Below are 18,528 nucleotides of genomic sequence, written 5' to 3' on the forward strand. Positions count from 1 at the left end.
GAAGTGAGGCATCACACAAAAGTACAAGCTGGAAAGCACCTAGCAGCTGCATCGCTGCCTATATATCAGTGGCTCCCTGATCCTAAGCTCCACAGCCATTGTCAAGGGAAGATAATTTGGAATGCTGCTGAGAGCCTTCATTCAATCACATGGTTGATTCTACCAAAAAAGGATGCTTCACTGATTGCACTGGAAACTGCTATCAATGAGGCAGCCTGCAGGTACAACACTGGAACTATATTCATGCCCACACACAGCTCTGCACCTCACTTGATTTGAAAGCCAGGCAGCACCATGCTCTTTGTAAAGCAGCAGTAAAGATTTCCATTCGACTAAAAAGGGGGAGAATGAAGGCGCACCAGACCAGAGGCCACATGTTCAAGAAGTCCCACATTACGAAACACACCAAAGACTACAAATTTGGTCAGAGAACTGAAGAGAAACCGAAACGTTGTGAGCCATTTTCTCAAAACTGATTTTTTTTCTTTCTGCTCAGCTTTTGGTGCTGATTTATTTGTTACCATTTGGCCTTTTTGACTCTGCTCTTTTTGTCATTTTTCTTGGGTTACAGTGTAGCTGCTGACACTCTCGCTTCTTTATCTTGATTTTCTATAAACTTATGATGTGGGCATTCATTCACCCCAAAAATGTGCTTGATGCAAAGGTAACATAAAAAAGGACAATTAAAAAAACTTACGTTGCGAAAAAAAGAAGCAAGAATGTCACGACCTTCAGCATGCATTTAGCTATGCTAGCTATCAATGAGCCTTCCATTACATATTTTTAAGCTCCCCAGGTACTTCAGCATATGCAAAGGAAAAAAATTCTGCTGAATAAAATGTTCTCAAGATATCACTCTGAAAATTTTATGGAAGCACCAGGGAGACATTTTAAATATTTGTGCCAATATTCAAGAAAATCCAGGAAGAAATAAGGAAGCTGATTTCTAAAGTCATTTCCCCCTTTAAATGTTTCATCTTTCACAAAAGCTTGAACCAAAATGAATCTTGAACACTCGAGTGCCGTAACCACATCAGCATCTTTGGCAGCACCAGAAGCAGTGCCAGTACAAGTCTAACATTGCACCAAATAGGCCATACATTGGAAAACACTGGCAGAGTGCTGGTTACACAAATACTTCAAATATGATGAATACTATGTCTGCTCCTTCATACCATGCTCCACATTTCTATCCACTCCAGGCCCTATCGAGGCTGCATGGGAAAAGATACTCGGGAATCTCCAGGGCAATCACGAGAATGCAAAAGCATTTCATGAAAAAAAAAAAAAAAAGTAAATTCATTTTGAACCATCTCCGCTGGCAATGAGTTCTTGGTACACCCACCTTGATAAAGTCTAGACGCAAGTCAGAGGCATTTTGCAGGGCAACAAGGACATTGCGATGGTTGATGGCTGCCTCGAGATACTGGACACACAGGTGCTCCAAGCGCCTCATGTGGAACTGTCAATGCAACACACATGACTCACATGAATGTAGGCACCCACTGTATCCAAAGCCATACACTATGATAACAAGAGCTCACTGCTTTTGTCAAGTTAACCCATTACTCAATTAGATTATCATGATCATGGGTGATGTTAGTGATGACTCCCTAAGGAGAAGCTTATATTGAGTACTTACACTCAATTTCCTCGTCCGTGCACACCTTCTTCACAATCACATTTCATAACCATCATTAGCCAGCTAGCTCAACAAGTTCTGAAACCGAGCTTTCTAGTGAGTAATATTGTGGCACTTTTTGTCCAAGCAATCTGTGACGCTTCAGTCAAATTCAATGCTATGAACACTGTTTCAGAGAAATTTTCGGTATAGTGTAAGAAATTTTGGTTCTTGCTCATTGACCAATGGATCTCCCCCCAATGCAGAAAAATTCCCACAACAAAGAACAAATTTTGGTTTGTCATTACATATAAGGGATTATTTTATGAAGTAAAGTAAAAAACATATATGCATACAAAAAACCAGCCGTTTCAGGCTTCTTGAACAACCAACAAAACATGACCACCAGGTAAAGAAGGAATCAGTTGAATTCTGCATTCACTAACTTCTAGAAATTGAGCTTTGCCAGTACCATTTTTTTCAGTTTTATTTTGACAATCTAAAAGCAACAACGTCCTGCTATAATAAATATTCTTGCACATCTGTGAATTTCGTTACAGCGAAATTCAACCATACTAAACAATAACAATCTGAGGCAATTGATATTACTTCATTTTTACTTATGATCATAAGATGGGTACAGCACACTGTGAGGCAGTCAGGTGCCAAATTTGGTCACATATGGCTTTATAGTTGATCAACATGAATTTATGCTTGGTAATCCAGGCTGAAAAAGGCCAAATTTGGCAAATAATCGCAAAAATCATATTCTCTTGGCAGACTTAAAACGCGAGTAACCCATTATGTGTTGCGAGCTAGTGTATCACTAATACAACCGACAAATGGACCAACAGGGCTACATGTGATGCAAACATAAAAACAGAACATTCCTAACAGAATTACTTTTTGAATTTACAAAAAAATAACTAGAACACATAACTGAACTTATTGTGCTACATATATTGTTGTGACTTCGGGGTGGAGGACAAGAGACGAAGAAGAAATGAAAAACTTTATATAATATTTACAGATAGTGGATGATAGTGGATGAAAGCAAAAATGTTGCTTTCATCCTCTATCAACAACAACAACAATGTAGCTGTAAGGGCGCATCAGACCAACTGGGTGGCTGGAGGCGACTCTCTCTGCTCGCAATGAGTCGGTTCTCCCTTAAGTCCCTTTGGCGACCCCTCATCGGCAGGAACCAGTTTGGCAACTGCTGACGTCACTCGCGTCACATTCTTGATTCGTCACAGAAAAGTGGGAGCTCCTGTCACCTCGCTGATACGCATATGGTGCATGTAGTATGGCAGCTCCCGTCGCCTCGATGATAGGCACGTGGTATGGCACAACAGCACCCCCGCCACCAGATAATACATCCAGAAGTCAAGCTGTTCGACGCGGCTCGATGTATGCGATGTGCTGATTGAGTGACGTCCTTGTTGGGGTTAAGATAATGGCTTTGCCGCCCTTTCATCCCCTGGTCTTTTCTTTGCTTGGATCTGAGAAAGCTCACAGAGTGACCGAAAATCAACGCCAACCACTTCGGTGAAAGTGAGCACCCTCCCAATGCTCTCCACAACGCCAGACCAAACTCCATGAAAACAAACGCTCTAACCCCCTCTGTGCTCTCAACAGCACCATTACAGTTATTGTACTAAACACGAAACACACACCCAATAAAGAGCCCGGGATACAGACCTCTACAAATAGTGCTCTCAGAGACACATTCAAAGAGAATAAACAGCTAAAGAATAAATTGCAAAGCAATTCTTAACAGTCATTCGGGCAGGCAAGACACAGCTGAGGCGATCGAAGAAAACTTATATTTGGCCCTGTCTCGCTCCGAGCAAAATTCTGTCACTTGTCATTGGGCTTACCAACTTGCTGACATGCGTCACATGACCGAACAAGTGTTTCAACCTCTTTCCAGCATCCTGGCCAATAGAAATCCTGCGCTAGCCTAGCCTTTGTCTTCTTGATACCGAAGTGACCCGCCCAAACATTCCCATGCGCTAACTCTAAAAGCTGTGGTCGGTACTTTTCTGGCACGAGCAGTTGGTTGTATGTCCGACCCTTGAAATCCTGATATAACCGGTACTTGAGACCTGACCTAGTGTAGAACGAGATGTTCTTTTGGGACACCCCTTCATTTACATTAGCCTGCAGCGCAGTTAGTGAAGGGTCACTTTTCTGTGCTGCGATAAGCGCCTTTCGTTCAACCCTGCTAAGCTGCTCCCAGCAAAAGGATGCGGGACTAAGCAGTGAACCTTCCACTTCAGCCCTAGGCGCTCCGTTTTCCCGAGTCTCGAAAGGCTCCTCACCCACTGTCACTGATCTGGTAATTGATCCGTCACAAGTCTGAGTCCTCTGATTTTCATCAGCCATATCTCCTGGCCTAGGCTGCCACTGTGATGATGTTACATTGTCAGTTTCCTCGTCTGAATATGAGCTTTCACGTTTCTTTGAGAGGGCGCGTGACCGTGATCGCGATAATGTCATGCAAGCGAGACTGGTAGAGAACAACCAGCCCTCCTTTTCTAAAAGCTGCTCTGATTTGTTCGAAAAAAGATATGAAAAGTGTTCAGGTAAACTTGGACCCACGGCTGCCTCTGTTTGCAAACTTCCAAAAGCGCCTGCGCGGGTTACCCTGGCAACTGGCAAGCATGTGCTGTGCTCTTCTGCGACTTGTCTGATCCAGGTGCATTCTCCTGTATAGTCCCCGAGAGAAACACAGGACGGATGAGTAACATCAATGTTGGCGGCGGAATTGCGAAGTGCCCTGCACATTTTCCCATTTACCACGACATCCTGCATATATGGCTCAAGCAACCTCTGATTATCGTCTGACTGGCTAATGCTGGCGAACGCGATTTTCTCCTTGGCATTTGAGGAAATATGGCCTTCCTTGTTGCAACGAAGCAGATAATTGGTCTCCGAGCCTCGAACGCATGCTCTACGTCTGCCTTAGCTTTAGCAGCCCCAGCTAACTGGACTGTCTCTGCTAGCCCTTCCCTCGCCTCCTCAGCCTTAGTCGATACTCCTTTGTTGCTCGTAGATGATTTCTTATTCGGCAAAATTGCACTACAAGGGGAAAATCGCTTTACAGAATAGTCCTGTTTTTATAGCCTATCTTCCTGAATTGGTTTTTCTTGGAAGTTTTGGCACGTGTAATATTCCTCCGCAAGCTGCGCTGCCTTCTCTAGGTCTACCTCTGGGAGCCTGTCCTGCAGCCAAAGTCTAACTTGTTCTGGAAGAACTCAGTAGAACAGCTCCAGTGCTATGCATTCAAGCACCTTGTCGTGGTTGCACTTCTGCCCTTTTAAGCCACTCTTTTGAATTAGACTTTAACTCATACGCGAACTCAGTGTGCGACTCACTGCCCCTTTTTGCCTGTCTAAACCGCTGTCGAAATGCCTCGGCGGAGAGGCAGTATTTGCGAAGAAGCGCGGCTTTTACCTTTCCATACTTCTTACAGTCTCCTTTAGACAAGCGTGTGAGAACTTCTGCGGCCTCTCCTGCGTCAACTGAAAGAAGTTTTTGAGACCAAAGGCTTTCGTCAAGCACTATCTTTTCACACGTACGCTCGAAATTCACGAGAAAAAGTGCGATATCATCGCACTATCTTGTACAGTAGCATGAGGTCCTGTATTCTCAGTTTAGGTGTATCGTCTACACCGGAAAGGGGACTTGAACGCGCCAAGCTGATTAAAACTTGTCATATTTCCAATTCTCTCATTTTAAGAGCATAACCTCACTCTTCGTGCCTTTCTTTCTCCTCTGCATCCTCGCGCCTTTTTCTCTCCTCTGCCTCCTCGTGCCTTTTCTGCTCCCCTGCTTCCTCGCGCCTTTTTTTCTTCTGCCTCATTGTGCATTTTTTTATCGCTTCTCCTCTCAAGAATTTATCTCCAAACCTCTTCGACTTCCTCCTCAGTTACCTCTTGTGCCCTTATAGCATCCAGAATGGCTTTTTTTCGCCTTGCCGCAGCAACCGAAATGCCCATCTCCTGACAAACATCAAGGAGGTCCTGTATCCTGAGCTTCTCCATCGCGATCTGATGGCTTGTCTCCGGTTTTGCCTCTAAATTAGCTTTGCTTCCGAAGCTGGAAATCTATGCAAGGCCTGAAGCGAACTAAGACAAAACCACTCCAACCCTTTCAGGATACTTGAGAAATTGTCCTTAGCATTTACATGTGCAACAGAGGTCTGGCGATGCGAAAGGCAAACGCCGGGCACTCACCCCTCCAAAGTAGCTGACGCCGGTCGACCTCATGGCTGCCGTTGAGCGGTGTAGCGGGCGTTATCTGGCTTTGAATCCCACAGCTTGCCATCCACTGTTGTGACCTTGCGGTGGAGGACGAGAGACGGACTTTTTTCGCAGACGAAGAAGAAATGAAAAACTTTACAAATTTACAGATATGTAGTGGATGATAGCGTACATGTAGCTGTAAGAGCGCATCAGACCGACTGGGTGGCTGGAGGCGACTCTCTCTGCTCACAATGGGCCAGTTCTCCCTTAAATCCCTTTGGCAACCCCTCGTCGGCAGGAACCAGTTTGGCAGGTGCTGAGGTCACGCACGTCGAATTCTTGATTCGTTGCGGAGAAGTGGGAGCTCCCGTCGCCTCGCTGATATGCATGTAGTATGGCAGCTCCCGTCGCCTCGATAATAAGCACGTGGTATGGCACAATATACAGCAGGCTGGCACAAACTCATGGTACTTACACATGCTATCTTTGAGCAGGCATATCCGCATATTATTCTTACATCTGCCTGATTTCAATAGATCAAAAGATTTCAGTAGTATGCCCGTAATGTCATGGATACAGCTTCTCACTGTGCTAGTACACTAATATGGCGCCCATGATGATGTCAGTGCACCATATCATTAAGTATGCATTGTTTTGCTTTTTGACAGTGACCATTATTTTACTATGTTATCACTGTTATCAATTTGTCGCACAGTGCAAGATGCGCCAGTCATGCTGCCACATTTCTTGTTTAAACAACATTTAAAATGCTAGTATACTCTCAAGATGGCAACCACGATGACATAAGTTCAAACCAAGGTAACCAGAGAAATGAAAGCATGATTCCTTTCTTTCACATGCATAATATAGAATTTTCTTTACTCTTACGATTAGTCAGCATAATTAGCATGTCAAGTATCGCTAGCTGGCAAAGCTCTATACAAATAAGTAACAATCACTGATTGCAGGAACATATTCAGGATTATCCAGCTTGGCTGAGCTAAGTGTCCACTTCTCCATTCATTGTTCTCTCCACTTCTCCATTCTCCATTCATTGTCACATAAGTATAGAAAGTTCTCTCACATGTGTAACTGCAGCACAATGTTTAATTCTTTGCTAAACACAAGCAGCTTACCCCTTCTGAATTGGGTTGTTGCTCAGAAATGTTAGCAGAATTGTTAGCTTGCCACTCCAGAATGTTCAAATCATCAACAATGAGTTCTCTTCTTTGCAACATTTATACAATTTAGAACTTACCTGCACAGCCAGCCTATAGACATCCATCATAAGAAGAACAATGCGGTCACTCATAGGGTCTCGACCTGGAATCAAGAACACGAGACACAACAGATTATTTCGGACTGTAAAAAGTAATAAGTCAGAACAACTGGTGCTAGCAATAGATTCTCAGCCAAAAAGAGTTAGATAACCTTTTGGCAAAGCAAATCCTCTGTGTGACTGGCTCAGTTTCTTGCTAACATACCCATCAATTTCTAGTGACTGTCAGAACAGTCATTTTCAACATACAAGCATTTGTCGGGCTCATAGTACCATTTACATGTAACTAGTTTCCACCAGAATATTAGCATGTATCCTCACTGCTTAATAAAGGAAATAAACGTTTTCTAGTGGCAGGATTCGAAACACTGGCCTTGGAGAAAGTATCCTCTAAGGGCTATTGAAATGCTGTACTATGTGGCTGTTTCTTGTCTTCTGTAACTTTCATTTGTTGCTGACAACACCTCTACTACGAGCTTCATCGATTAAACTTTTGAAAATAGTGTTCAGCTAGACTTCTCGGTTTTCTCTGCTGCATCTGTGTACTCAGGTCAACTATGGTGAATAGTTGACTGCACAAATAGTAAGCATGGTGATGTTCTAGTTACCAGTTTTACATTTAAACATCTGCATAAACCTTCCTGCTGTTAACAGCGCAAAATGTAGACGAGAGACGAGACAAGAAGACACCACAGCGCTTGTGGTGTCTTCTTGTCTCGTCTCTCGTCTACTTTTTGCGCTGTTAACAACAGGATGGAAAACCAACAAGCCCAAGCTGCTATTCTAGTGCATAAACCTTTACACTCCTCCCTCAGACAGGAGGGCCATCAAAGGCGGCTCTTTCCTAATCCCAACTCTGATGATCGACATGCACTGAAATTAAACTAGGAGAAAATTGACTGTATAAAAGCTCCTGACGTGAAAAGGAAAATGTTCAATCCACAATTTTATGACTCAAAGTAAGTTCACTAACTTTTTTTGGTAGGATCAATGCGATCGGTGTAGATGTATGTGAGCACAAGTTCAAATGCCTCGGGCACGGCATCTGGGAGGCGCACCTGAAGCGCAGCTGCAGTTGGGTATACACTTCCCCCACCATCAAAAGTAGCCTCAGCCTGCAAATGGGACATGGGAGATGTGTGTGCAATAAAAGTCACACGAGTATTAGATATAAGATGCCATGAAATATACCACAATGCTCTCACGTGCACCTGCGATGCGAGAGATCGCATAGTTTACCCTCAAAGTGTGTTTGGTGCCCAAGCTCACACTCGTCGTAGCTAATCTCCACGGTACCTTGCCAACATGCACGTGTGAATCAAATCTTTATGACATGACAGTGCTCCTTTTTTTTCCACAGAAAACAGCCCCCATTATAGGGAGTCAGACCAATAACTCAAGGATGTATTTCAGTCTATGAATGCAGGAGGAAACTGCATAAATTGAAGAATTTCATGGCACAACTCGGGTTTGATTAGGTATCTCCCGAGTTAGGCCCTTTCATAACAACTATGTAACTACCTTTTCCTAATTTAGACCAAAAATCGATCTAAACATTTATTCAAAGTGCAGACAGCTTTTGATTACGACTAAAACTGTCATCAGAAGCAGTAGCAGCTGTTGCTCTCGCCTGAGGGCATCACGGAAGGAAAGAAAGGAGGAGCGAGATGTTGATGGTGGTGTAGAAGTAATATAGTGGTTCATGAAGTAGGCCCGCTTGAGTTTGTTACAGCGACACTGTATCATAAAGAGTGGCACTAGATTTGACATGGCAAGTCGGCATTTAAGTCAAACACAAGGACACATACTGCTTAAAAACCCTAGTGGATTGCATATTATAAAAGCAATAGGGTCACAAACCGTTGGACCATTAAGCCTTGAACCTAATTATAGGGAGTCACACCTTTCTCTATCACCAAGTGCTTGCACACTTTGGTGGCCACGGTAGACTATGATATGCAGCACGTCACTGGTATTTTCAAGGCCACACGCAGCAAACGCAGCTACGTGCAGTGCAAGGATGACATAATTTTTCTGTCTTTTTGACATTGCAGACGTATATTTTTTATTTACGTAACCCAAAATTTCCAATTAGGTGTTACTGAGAATGCTCTCGTGATCATGAAATCACCCAATAGTGCTTGCTGGCTGGTCCAACTGCTTTTGATGCTGCTGCATGATGACATTGCGGAAATAAGAGTAAGCAACTTTTCACTGTGTTTGACAGGAGATTATAAGTTCCATGCTCCATGCAGTGCAGTAACATTTGACCCACATGTTCACAGCAGCCTCTATGACAGGTCAACAATGTTTTCATACTATGTTCAAAAAGTGTTTCAATTGCAATGACCTACAACTTATAATCTTTGCATTGTTTAGCTCAACAATAAGACATAGTGCACCCAGGGATACAAAACTACTTGTGCACTGGTGCAAAAGTATAGCTCCCACATGTCATGCTTTAACATTTCTTCACAACGACAGACAGCACACACCTCAATTATCACTTGCGCCTCTCGTGCCTTGCTAATTTTGTCCCGAAGCCAAGTTGACCGGGCAGCCACAAAAGCCACATGTGCCAGAATGGACACTTCCTCCTGCACACACACGATTTCACAGTTAAACACAGTTAAAATTAATGAAGTTAAATTCTGGGGTCTAAGGTCCCAAAACCACAATCTGATTATGAGAATGCACACTGTAGTGAGGGGACACTAGATTAATTTTGACCACCTTGCCTTCTTTACCATGCATCTAAATCTAAGTACATGAGCATTTTTTTTATTTCAGCCCTATCAAAATATGGCCACCACGGCTGGGAATCAAACCCACAACCTCTAGATCAGCAGCACAACACCACTGGGCTGCTGCGGCTGGTAGTTACAACACAATATTACAGGCACAGAGCACTGAACACAAACTTTGAAATAAATACCATATTTACTTGCATAATGATTGCCCTCGCATGATGATCGCACCCCTGAATTCTGTCATCAAAATTTGATTCTTTTTCTTCCCCGTATGATGATCGCACCCCAAACTTGCTGCAGCGATATTTCGTGTGCCAAGTCTATCTAATGATTATCGCGCTTACCATCTATCGAATGCTGTCAAATGCTATGCGAACGACTCTTCAAGACATACCAAGTAGTCTGCATGCGTCAAACATTCTTAAGCAGATGCCCCATTTCATTCCTTTCATCACTTTCCACACTTCCATGAAAAAAAAAAAAGCTACAACCAAACTTGCCTTGGCTTTACTATGTGTAGCCTTTATAATGGTTGTGGTCAACAACAACAACAACAACAAAGGCTCCTTTCGATTCTTCTTGTCTGCACTCATGGGCACGCAACAAATCACGAGCAGCAACGATAGTAGCCACATTTACACTGATACGATAGAAGTGCACATTATTCATATGCCGACACTTGTAACACAGCTAAGATATTCGCCCACCCTTAACGGAAACGTGCCGTATTAGGATAGTACTGAAAACAAATGCCGCAGTTTCCGCAGCATACCCACCATGTCACTATGTCACTGGCAGCTAAGCGCGCCCATATCTGTTTCTGTTCCCTCAAAGTGGACATGGCTACGTTATTGCCACAAACTTGCCGATATTAATGATATTATTCATTACCGATATGGAATAAACTGTTTCAATGCACATAATGCACTCACGAGAAAAAAAAAATAATGTTCGGCGCGTTCGGCTTGCTCCGCCAGCCGCCATTATTGTTTTGGTGTCCCGCACTGTTACAGCGGCAGCCGCCTGTTTTGTTGATCAGTTGTCGTCTCGCAGCAAATGCGGGATGAAAAAAAAAGATTTCTTTTCGTGGAAAATTTAACCCGCGTAATGATTGCACCCCTGAATTTGCATCAATTTTTTTTGCCAAGAAGTGCGATCATTATGCGAGTAAATACGGTACTCAGCATACTACAGCAATCAAGGAAATTCCAAATGGCAGTATCACTTAAGTGTCCTCCTGTCAGAAGACACTCCTTCACAGCTTGAGTACATTTTTAGAGCGAAAGGTGGAGACGACATTGAAAAATGACTTGCAAGATATTTTCGGGTACTATTTGTAATAGAGTAACGATGATTTGGTACTTCGATGTAAGCCTCCTATAGTGCAGACCTCTGCACCTTATCACATACGAAAGTGGTTATCACTGTTGCCAAACATGACAAACAATTTTCCAGGTAGTTCCGGCCAATGTTTAGCATTTTACTAGTCATCCCAAAGCTAAAGCAAAAGAACACTCCTTAGGCTGTAGATTAACGTGAGTGCCAAATGAAGTGGTCCCAGCAAATAAAACAGCAAATTAACTTTTCTGTGTACGCACCTGCACGCTAGCAATATCACAGAGGTGCTTTTTTCACTAATTTGACGTATGGATATACTTCTTAACTGCATAAGAAAAATTTGCATAACTCTTTTTAAGCATAGACCAATCAGATGTACCAACAGACTGTGCTGCTAGACCTGTTGATGTGCCACATCATTAAGAATAAGAAACCAGCATAAAAAAAAGAGCAGGGCAGAGGTGGCTGTCTCTGTCCCAATCTAGCAAAATAAGCAAATAAGCAAAGGCCTTCCCTTAACAAAGACTCGTGTAAAATATTCTACACTGACTCACCAGACCCACAAGGAACTGGACATCGCAGAACTGCTGCGTCTCGAGCAGGCGGCCAAAGTCGTCGTGCAGCGTACACTTTGGGTAACAGGAGAACTGAAAGCGAAACATCTCGCGGCTTCGCACATTGTTGTCCACAGTTCCACCAAATATGTACTGGGCCTCCCCAACCACAGCAGCCGCATGAAATAGACGCCCCGATGGAACCTGTGGATACAAAACATGTAGGCATGATTCAGCATCACGAGTGTGTATTCCTCAAGAATTCTACACAACCTTCGTGGGATTTCTTTCAAAAACATTTTTCTTCCTTTACTAACAGCAAATTTTCTAACAGCTTTCCTAACATCAAATGCCTGAGCTAGAGATACTTGGTCGTGGAGGGTTTCAGATTAACTTTGACAAGCTGTACTGCTTTAACGTGCACCAAAGCCTTGTCCATATTATACTATATTATATATTATACCATATATATCCATATTATACTACTAGTATAATATGGATAGAATTGAACATGCTCTCAGGAATGGAGAAAGCCTAAAAGCAGTGAAGAAGAAACTAGGAACTGGCAAGAATCAGATGTATGCGTTAAGAGACAAAGCCGGCAATATCATTACTAATATGGATGAGATAGTTCAAGTGGCTGAGGAGTTCTATAGAGATTTATACAGTACCAGTGGCACCCACGACGATAATGGAAGAGAGAATAGTCTAGAGGAATTCGAAATCCCACAGGTAACGCCGGAAGAAGTAAAGAAAGCCTTGGGAGCTATGCAAAGGGGGAAGGCAGCTGGGGAGGATCAGCTAACAGCAGATTTGGTGAAGGATGGTGGGCAGATTGTTCTAGAGAAACTGGCCACCCTGTATACGCAATGCCTGATGACTTCGAGCGTACCCGAATCTTGGAAAAATGCTAACATAATCCTAATCCATAAGAAAGGGGACGCCAAAGACTTGAAAAACTATAGACCTATCAGTTTACTGTCTGTTGCCTACAAAGTATTTACTAAGGTAATTGCAAATAGAATCAGGAACACCTTAGACTTCCGTCAAACGAAGGACCAGGCAGGATTCCGTAAAGGCTACTCAACAATAGACCATATTCACACTATCAATCAGGTGATAGAAAAATGTGCGGAATATAACCAACCTTTATATATAGCTTTCATTGATTACGAGAAAGCATTTGATTCAGTCGAAACCTCAGCAGTCATGGAGGCATTACGGAATCAGGTTGTAGACGAGCCGTATGTAAAAATACTGAAAGATATCTATAGCGGCTCCATAGCCACCGTAGTCCTCCATAAAGAAAGCAGCAAAATCCCAATAAAGAAAGGCGTCAGGCAGGGAGATACGATCTCTCCAATGCTATTCACAGCGTGTTTACAGGAGGTATTCAGAGACCTGGATAGAGAAGAATTGGGGATAAGAGTTAATGGAGAATACCTTAGTAACTTGCGATTCGCTGATGATATTGCCTTGCGTAGTAACTCAGGGGACCAACTGCAATGCATGCTCACTGACCTGGAGAGGCAAAGCCGAAGGGTGGGTCTAAAAAGTAACCCTTTCGCTGTCACGGACGTACCGGTACGTCATCGCGCTTCCCCCCCACAGTGTCACTGACGTACCGGTACGTTCTCTATCGCGCGTTCAAAATTTCGCGCCTGAGCGCAAAGCTGGCGCTCCCGGACTTGGCCACGCCATCTGTTGACTCTTCCTACAAGTTCGTATTTTCGCCCCGACCTGTGTTAGTACATGTATTGAAGAGTACGGTGCGACTGCCACGCCCCCCCCCCCCCTCTTTTTGCTGAGTGGCGCGGTGGCTCCGCGTTCGCTGGATCATGCGTCGCGCGCGTGTGGTTATGGGTTCAAGGGTTATTCTGCCATCTCCGCCGGTTTGAAGGTTTTTATTTTTCTTCTGTTGGTGCGTCTGCTACGGCGCGTCAAGTTCAGGCGCACGCATCACCGTTGCCTCTCCGAAAAGGGTGACTCAATTGCTGCTTTCGCTCTCTCGCCGCCATGGACGACGCCATGGACGGCAACATCAACACGGGCAAGACGTGGAAGATCCTCAAGCGCCTGCTCGACCCGTCGGGAACGAAGACAGCGGCGAAAGCGGAAATGACCAAGCTCAGACACAAGTACAAAGGAAACATCCGTGAAATGGGTGATGAAATCGTCAAGCTCTACCTTGAGAAACCTCCAGCCATTGAACACCGGAACTACTCGGGCTCTCCCAACGAAGACCTCGACAGAGATTTCTCCCAGCAAGAAATCAAGGCGGTCCTGCAGACCATCAAGACCAAGTCGGCTCCGGGCCCCGACAAAGTGACCAACAAGATGCTCCGGAATCTGGACGACCAGGCAACGAGCCGCTTGACAGACTACATCAACGAGTGCTGGCGGAACGGCGGGATACCCGACGAATGGAAGAGGTCCGATGTGATCCTCATCCCGAAGCCGGGTAAACCCTTAGAAATACAGAACATGCGGCCGATCTCTCTCACTTCCTGCGTTGGTAAAGTGATGGAGCACGCTTGCCTGAGTAGAGTTAACGGCTACCTGGAGTCAAACGACCTGTACCACAGCAACACGATTGGCTTCAGAAGAGGGCTCTCTACACAAGACGCCATGATACAACTAAAGGAGCTAGTCATAGATACCACGGGGCGGGGCTTGAGGGCAATACTTGGACTTGATCTAAAGAAGGCCTTCGACAGGGTCAAGCACACGGCCATACTCGACAGAATCATGCAACTCGGCCTGGGCGAACGAACGTATAATTTTATCCGAAATTTCCTTACGGGAAGAACAGCCAGAATCAGACTAGACGAGGAGGAGAGTATCCAGGTGGACATGGGCAGCGCTGGCACCCGCAAGGGTCCGTCGTGTCACCGATGCTCTTCAATCTCGTCATGATCGGACTATCGGAAAAACTGGACCGAATAGAAGGCATTAATCACACCGTTTATGCAGACGACATTACGATTTGGACCACGAAAGACGCAAGCGAGGGCGATATGGAAAACAGACTTCAAGGGGCGGTGGAGGCAATCGAAAATCATCTAGAGGGCACCGGACTTGAATGCTCGCCGGAAAAATCGGAATTGCTGCTCTACCGCCCCAGGAGGTTCGGCAAACCGTCCAGAGACGTAGCGGAACTACACAAAAGGGGAATCAGATTAACCACGAGGAAAGGCACGGAGATACCCATGGTCCAAAAGATTAGAGTCCTGGGTCTCTGGATCGAAGCCAGGGGAACAAACACGGAAACTATAACACGCCTGGAAAAGAAAGTCACGGCGGCCATTCGGCTAATACAGAGAGTCTCCAACAACAGGAGGGGCATTAAAGAAAGAAACGTCGTACGGCTCGTTCAGGCCTTCGCGATCAGCCACGTCGCGTACGTGGCGGCATTCGTCCACTGGAACAAGGCCGAGAAAGACAGGATCGACGCGCTCATTAGAAAAGCGTACAGAACAGCACTGGGTCTCCCCCAATACACAAGAAACGAAAGGTTACTACAACTCGGGGTGCATAACACGCTGGAAGAGATCGCAGAAGCACAGAGAATAGCGCAACTCGAAAGACTCTCCAGAACCAAGGCGGGCAGAGAAATCATGGAAAAGATCGGCATAAACTACCACGGAATGAACGGCCTCAAGATGCAGATTCACCCAGACGTCCGAGCCGCAATTAACACGGAAAATATCCCGAAGAACATGCACCCCGTGCACAACGTCGAGAGAAGGAAATGCCGCACGAAAACGATTCTCAAAAACCACGGCGCGCGGGAGGGGGTGCTCTTCGTAGACGCCGCGCGGTACCCCCGAAACAGGGACGACAATGGTGGTGTCGGCGCTGACAAAGGTAACTCCCTCTTCGCAATGGCGGTCGTATGCACGAAAGGAAAGACCGTGACTGCGGGCTCCGTAAGGACTAGATCGTCGGAGGCAGCGGAAGAAACCGCAATCGCATTGGCTATAATCAGCGGTCGGCAACAATACAGAACAATAATCAGCGACTCCAAGACGGCTATTAGGAATTTCACAAAGGGCTGGGTCTCCACCGAGGCGGCCAAAATCCTGAACCACAGAGCAGAAGACTTTAGGAATGGCACAATTACACCCAAATACCTCAAATAGATCCCGGCACATATGGGAGAAGTTACCATGAGTGCCCCTCCCAACCTCAACGAGAAGGCCCACCGAGTCGCGCGAAAACTAACCCACCGCGGCACGGCCAGTGACGGCCCAACACCCCGCAACCCCCGGGGAAGGGGGAAGGACTGCGGCGGAGGCGATGGAGAAGACGGAGGAGGCGACAACGATGAAGAAGCGATAAAAGACGACAGGGACAGACTGGTCACGTACCACGACATACTGACACACTACACGAAACAAAGAGAAGCATACCCACAACCCCACAAACAACTCGACAGGTCTCAAGAAACAGATTGGAGAAGATTACAAACCAGAACGTTCCGAAACCCAGTACACTTAAACAGAATAAATTCAACACAATATCCAGACGCAAGCTGCAAGCTCTGCAAACACGAACACGCAGACATGGCACACATCTTGTGGAAGTGCACACAGATCAGTTCAGTATACGTAGAGGACAACATAGAACCGGACCTTCTCGAGGAGCGATGGCTAAGCGCTCTGACTAGCTCAGAACTACACGACCAATTATGGGCTATCCAGCGGGCCCGGGCAGCGGTGGAAAGGCTATGCCTCACCGCACACAATGCCCGGGTGGCCTGAGCCCGGGCTGGCAACCTCGCAGGTCCTTTTTCCATTAAAGTTTTTTCCGTCCGTCCGTCTCTCGCCGCACCCTCGCTTCCGACTTCCAGCAGTAAACGTAAAGCCCTTCGAACTTTGTTTTAGCCTTTTTCCATCTCCCTCTTCTTGATCACACAATGTCCCATTTATCTCCGTGGCGCGGGCGACTGAAAGCGCATCCTCCCTGCGCGCGGTTACTTTCGGATAGCTGAGCGGCGCGAGACCTTCGTCTGTTCATTGAAGCGGTGGCTCTTACGATTCAGAATACGAGCCGAGCTCGGATTTGGACTCGGACAGCGTCTAACACGACGAAGAAATGAGTTGCGCATCGTCAGATTCGGATGTTGAACGGATGTTATAGTCAGGCTGATGATGATGATGATGTTTACTAATAACAGCTGCAGAACATTGAAATGTGCATATTGCATTGACTATGTTATTTGTATACCAATCATAATCAAAAATAAATTGCTATGTTCATTCCCTGTTATGCTCGTTCCCTGAAACCAAGCCGACACTGGGGGTGCGTCACGGCCAGAAAGGTGCGACAGCGAAAGGGTTAATCTGCAGAAAACTAAAGTAATGTTTAACGGTCTCGGAAGAGAACAGCAGTTTACAATAGGTAGGGAGGCACTGGAAGTGGTAAGGGAATACATCTACTCAGGACAGGTAGTGACTGCGGATCCGGATAATGAGACTGAAATAATCAGAAGAATAAGAATGGGCTGGGGTGCGTTTGGCAGGCATTCTCAGATCATGAACAGCAGGTTGCCATTATCCCTCAAGAGAAAAGTTTATAACAGCTGTGTCTTACCAGTACTCACGTACGGGGCAGAAACCTGGAGGCTTACGGAAAGGGTTCTACTTAAATTGAGGACGACGCAACGAGCTATGGAAAGAAGAATGATAGGTGTAACGTTAAGGGATAAGAAAAGAGCAGATTGGGTGAGGGAACAAACGCAAGTTAATGATATCTTAGGTGAAATCAAGAAAAAGAAATGGGCAAGGGCAGGACACGTAATGAGGAGAGAAGATAACCGATGGTCATTAAGAGTTACGGAATGGATTCCAAGGGAAGGGAATCGTAGCAGAGGGCGGCAGAAAGTCAGGTGGGCTGACGAGATTAAGAAGTTTGCAGGGAAAACATGGCCACAATTAGTACATGACCAGGGTAGTTGGAGAAGTATAGGAGAGGCCTTTGCCCTGCAGTGGGCATAACCAGGCTGATGATGATGATGAAAGCCTTGTCACATGATTTTTCTTACATTCTTCCACAACTGAAGTGCCACCATGATGGCTAGGAATTGAACCAGTAATTTCGTCTTAGCCACAGCTGCAGGTAGGTGGATCTATATTAGTGCATAATTTATTCACATGAAAGATCCCACATTTTTAGTCATAATTTGCATTTAAAGAAATAATGTGTGTGACATTCCTGGAAACTCTGACACCAACGACAACATAGGGGAAATTACTTGTGCTTGATGAATGGAATAAAGAAACAATAAATTAATGGAAATGAAAGTGGATGAAAAAACAACTTGCTGCAGGTGGGAAACGATCCCACAACCTTCGCATTTCGCATGCAATGCTCCACCAATTGAGCTACCACGGCGCCGTTTCCCCACCCTCTTTCTTGGGTATTTATGTTTCCTAGTAGAACCCTGGGAGTGTTAGCCAGCGCCACCACTCACAGACCTTGGCGGTGGATGTGGAACGTCCTTTCTGCCGCAGACGTCACAAGAATGTGATCTTTTTGGGTGAAGGCAACTGGTCAATAAACCCACACATGCTACCTGAAGACATCAATTTTGCTGGATTCGAGACCCTCGTTATGTAATAAACGAGAAGAAATGGATTTAACCAAGGGGCCCAATTTTTATTAGTCATATCATAAGAAGCCAACAAACACTGACACCAAGGACAACATAGGGGAAATTACCTGTGTTTAATAA

General features: G+C 45.2%; 1 protein-coding gene across 4 annotated transcripts in view; it reads right to left on the bottom strand.

The window, feature by feature from the left end:
- Positions 1-18,528, bottom strand: part of Lztr1 (Leucine zipper like transcription regulator 1) — a 60,551-nt gene that overhangs the window by 25,006 nt on the left and 17,017 nt on the right. For all 4 annotated transcript variants that reach the window (XR_011893276.1, XM_050169150.3, XM_055065552.2 and 1 more), the window contains 5 exons: positions 11,793-11,996; positions 9,646-9,747; positions 8,124-8,265; positions 7,130-7,194; positions 1,346-1,462 (listed from right to left, as the gene is read on the bottom strand). Coding sequence is in view for 3 of the 4 variants with exons in the window: in XM_050169150.3 (XP_050025107.1) it covers positions 1,346-1,462; positions 7,130-7,194; positions 8,124-8,265; positions 9,646-9,747; positions 11,793-11,996 (630 nt within the window). In the remaining variant the exon portion in view is untranslated. The remainder of the gene's footprint in view (positions 1-1,345; positions 1,463-7,129; positions 7,195-8,123; positions 8,266-9,645; positions 9,748-11,792; positions 11,997-18,528) is intronic.

This window comes from Dermacentor andersoni, chromosome 3 (assembly GCF_023375885.2).
Source record: "Dermacentor andersoni chromosome 3, qqDerAnde1_hic_scaffold, whole genome shotgun sequence".
In the NCBI taxonomy this organism is placed as follows: domain Eukaryota; kingdom Metazoa; phylum Arthropoda; class Arachnida; order Ixodida; family Ixodidae; genus Dermacentor; species Dermacentor andersoni.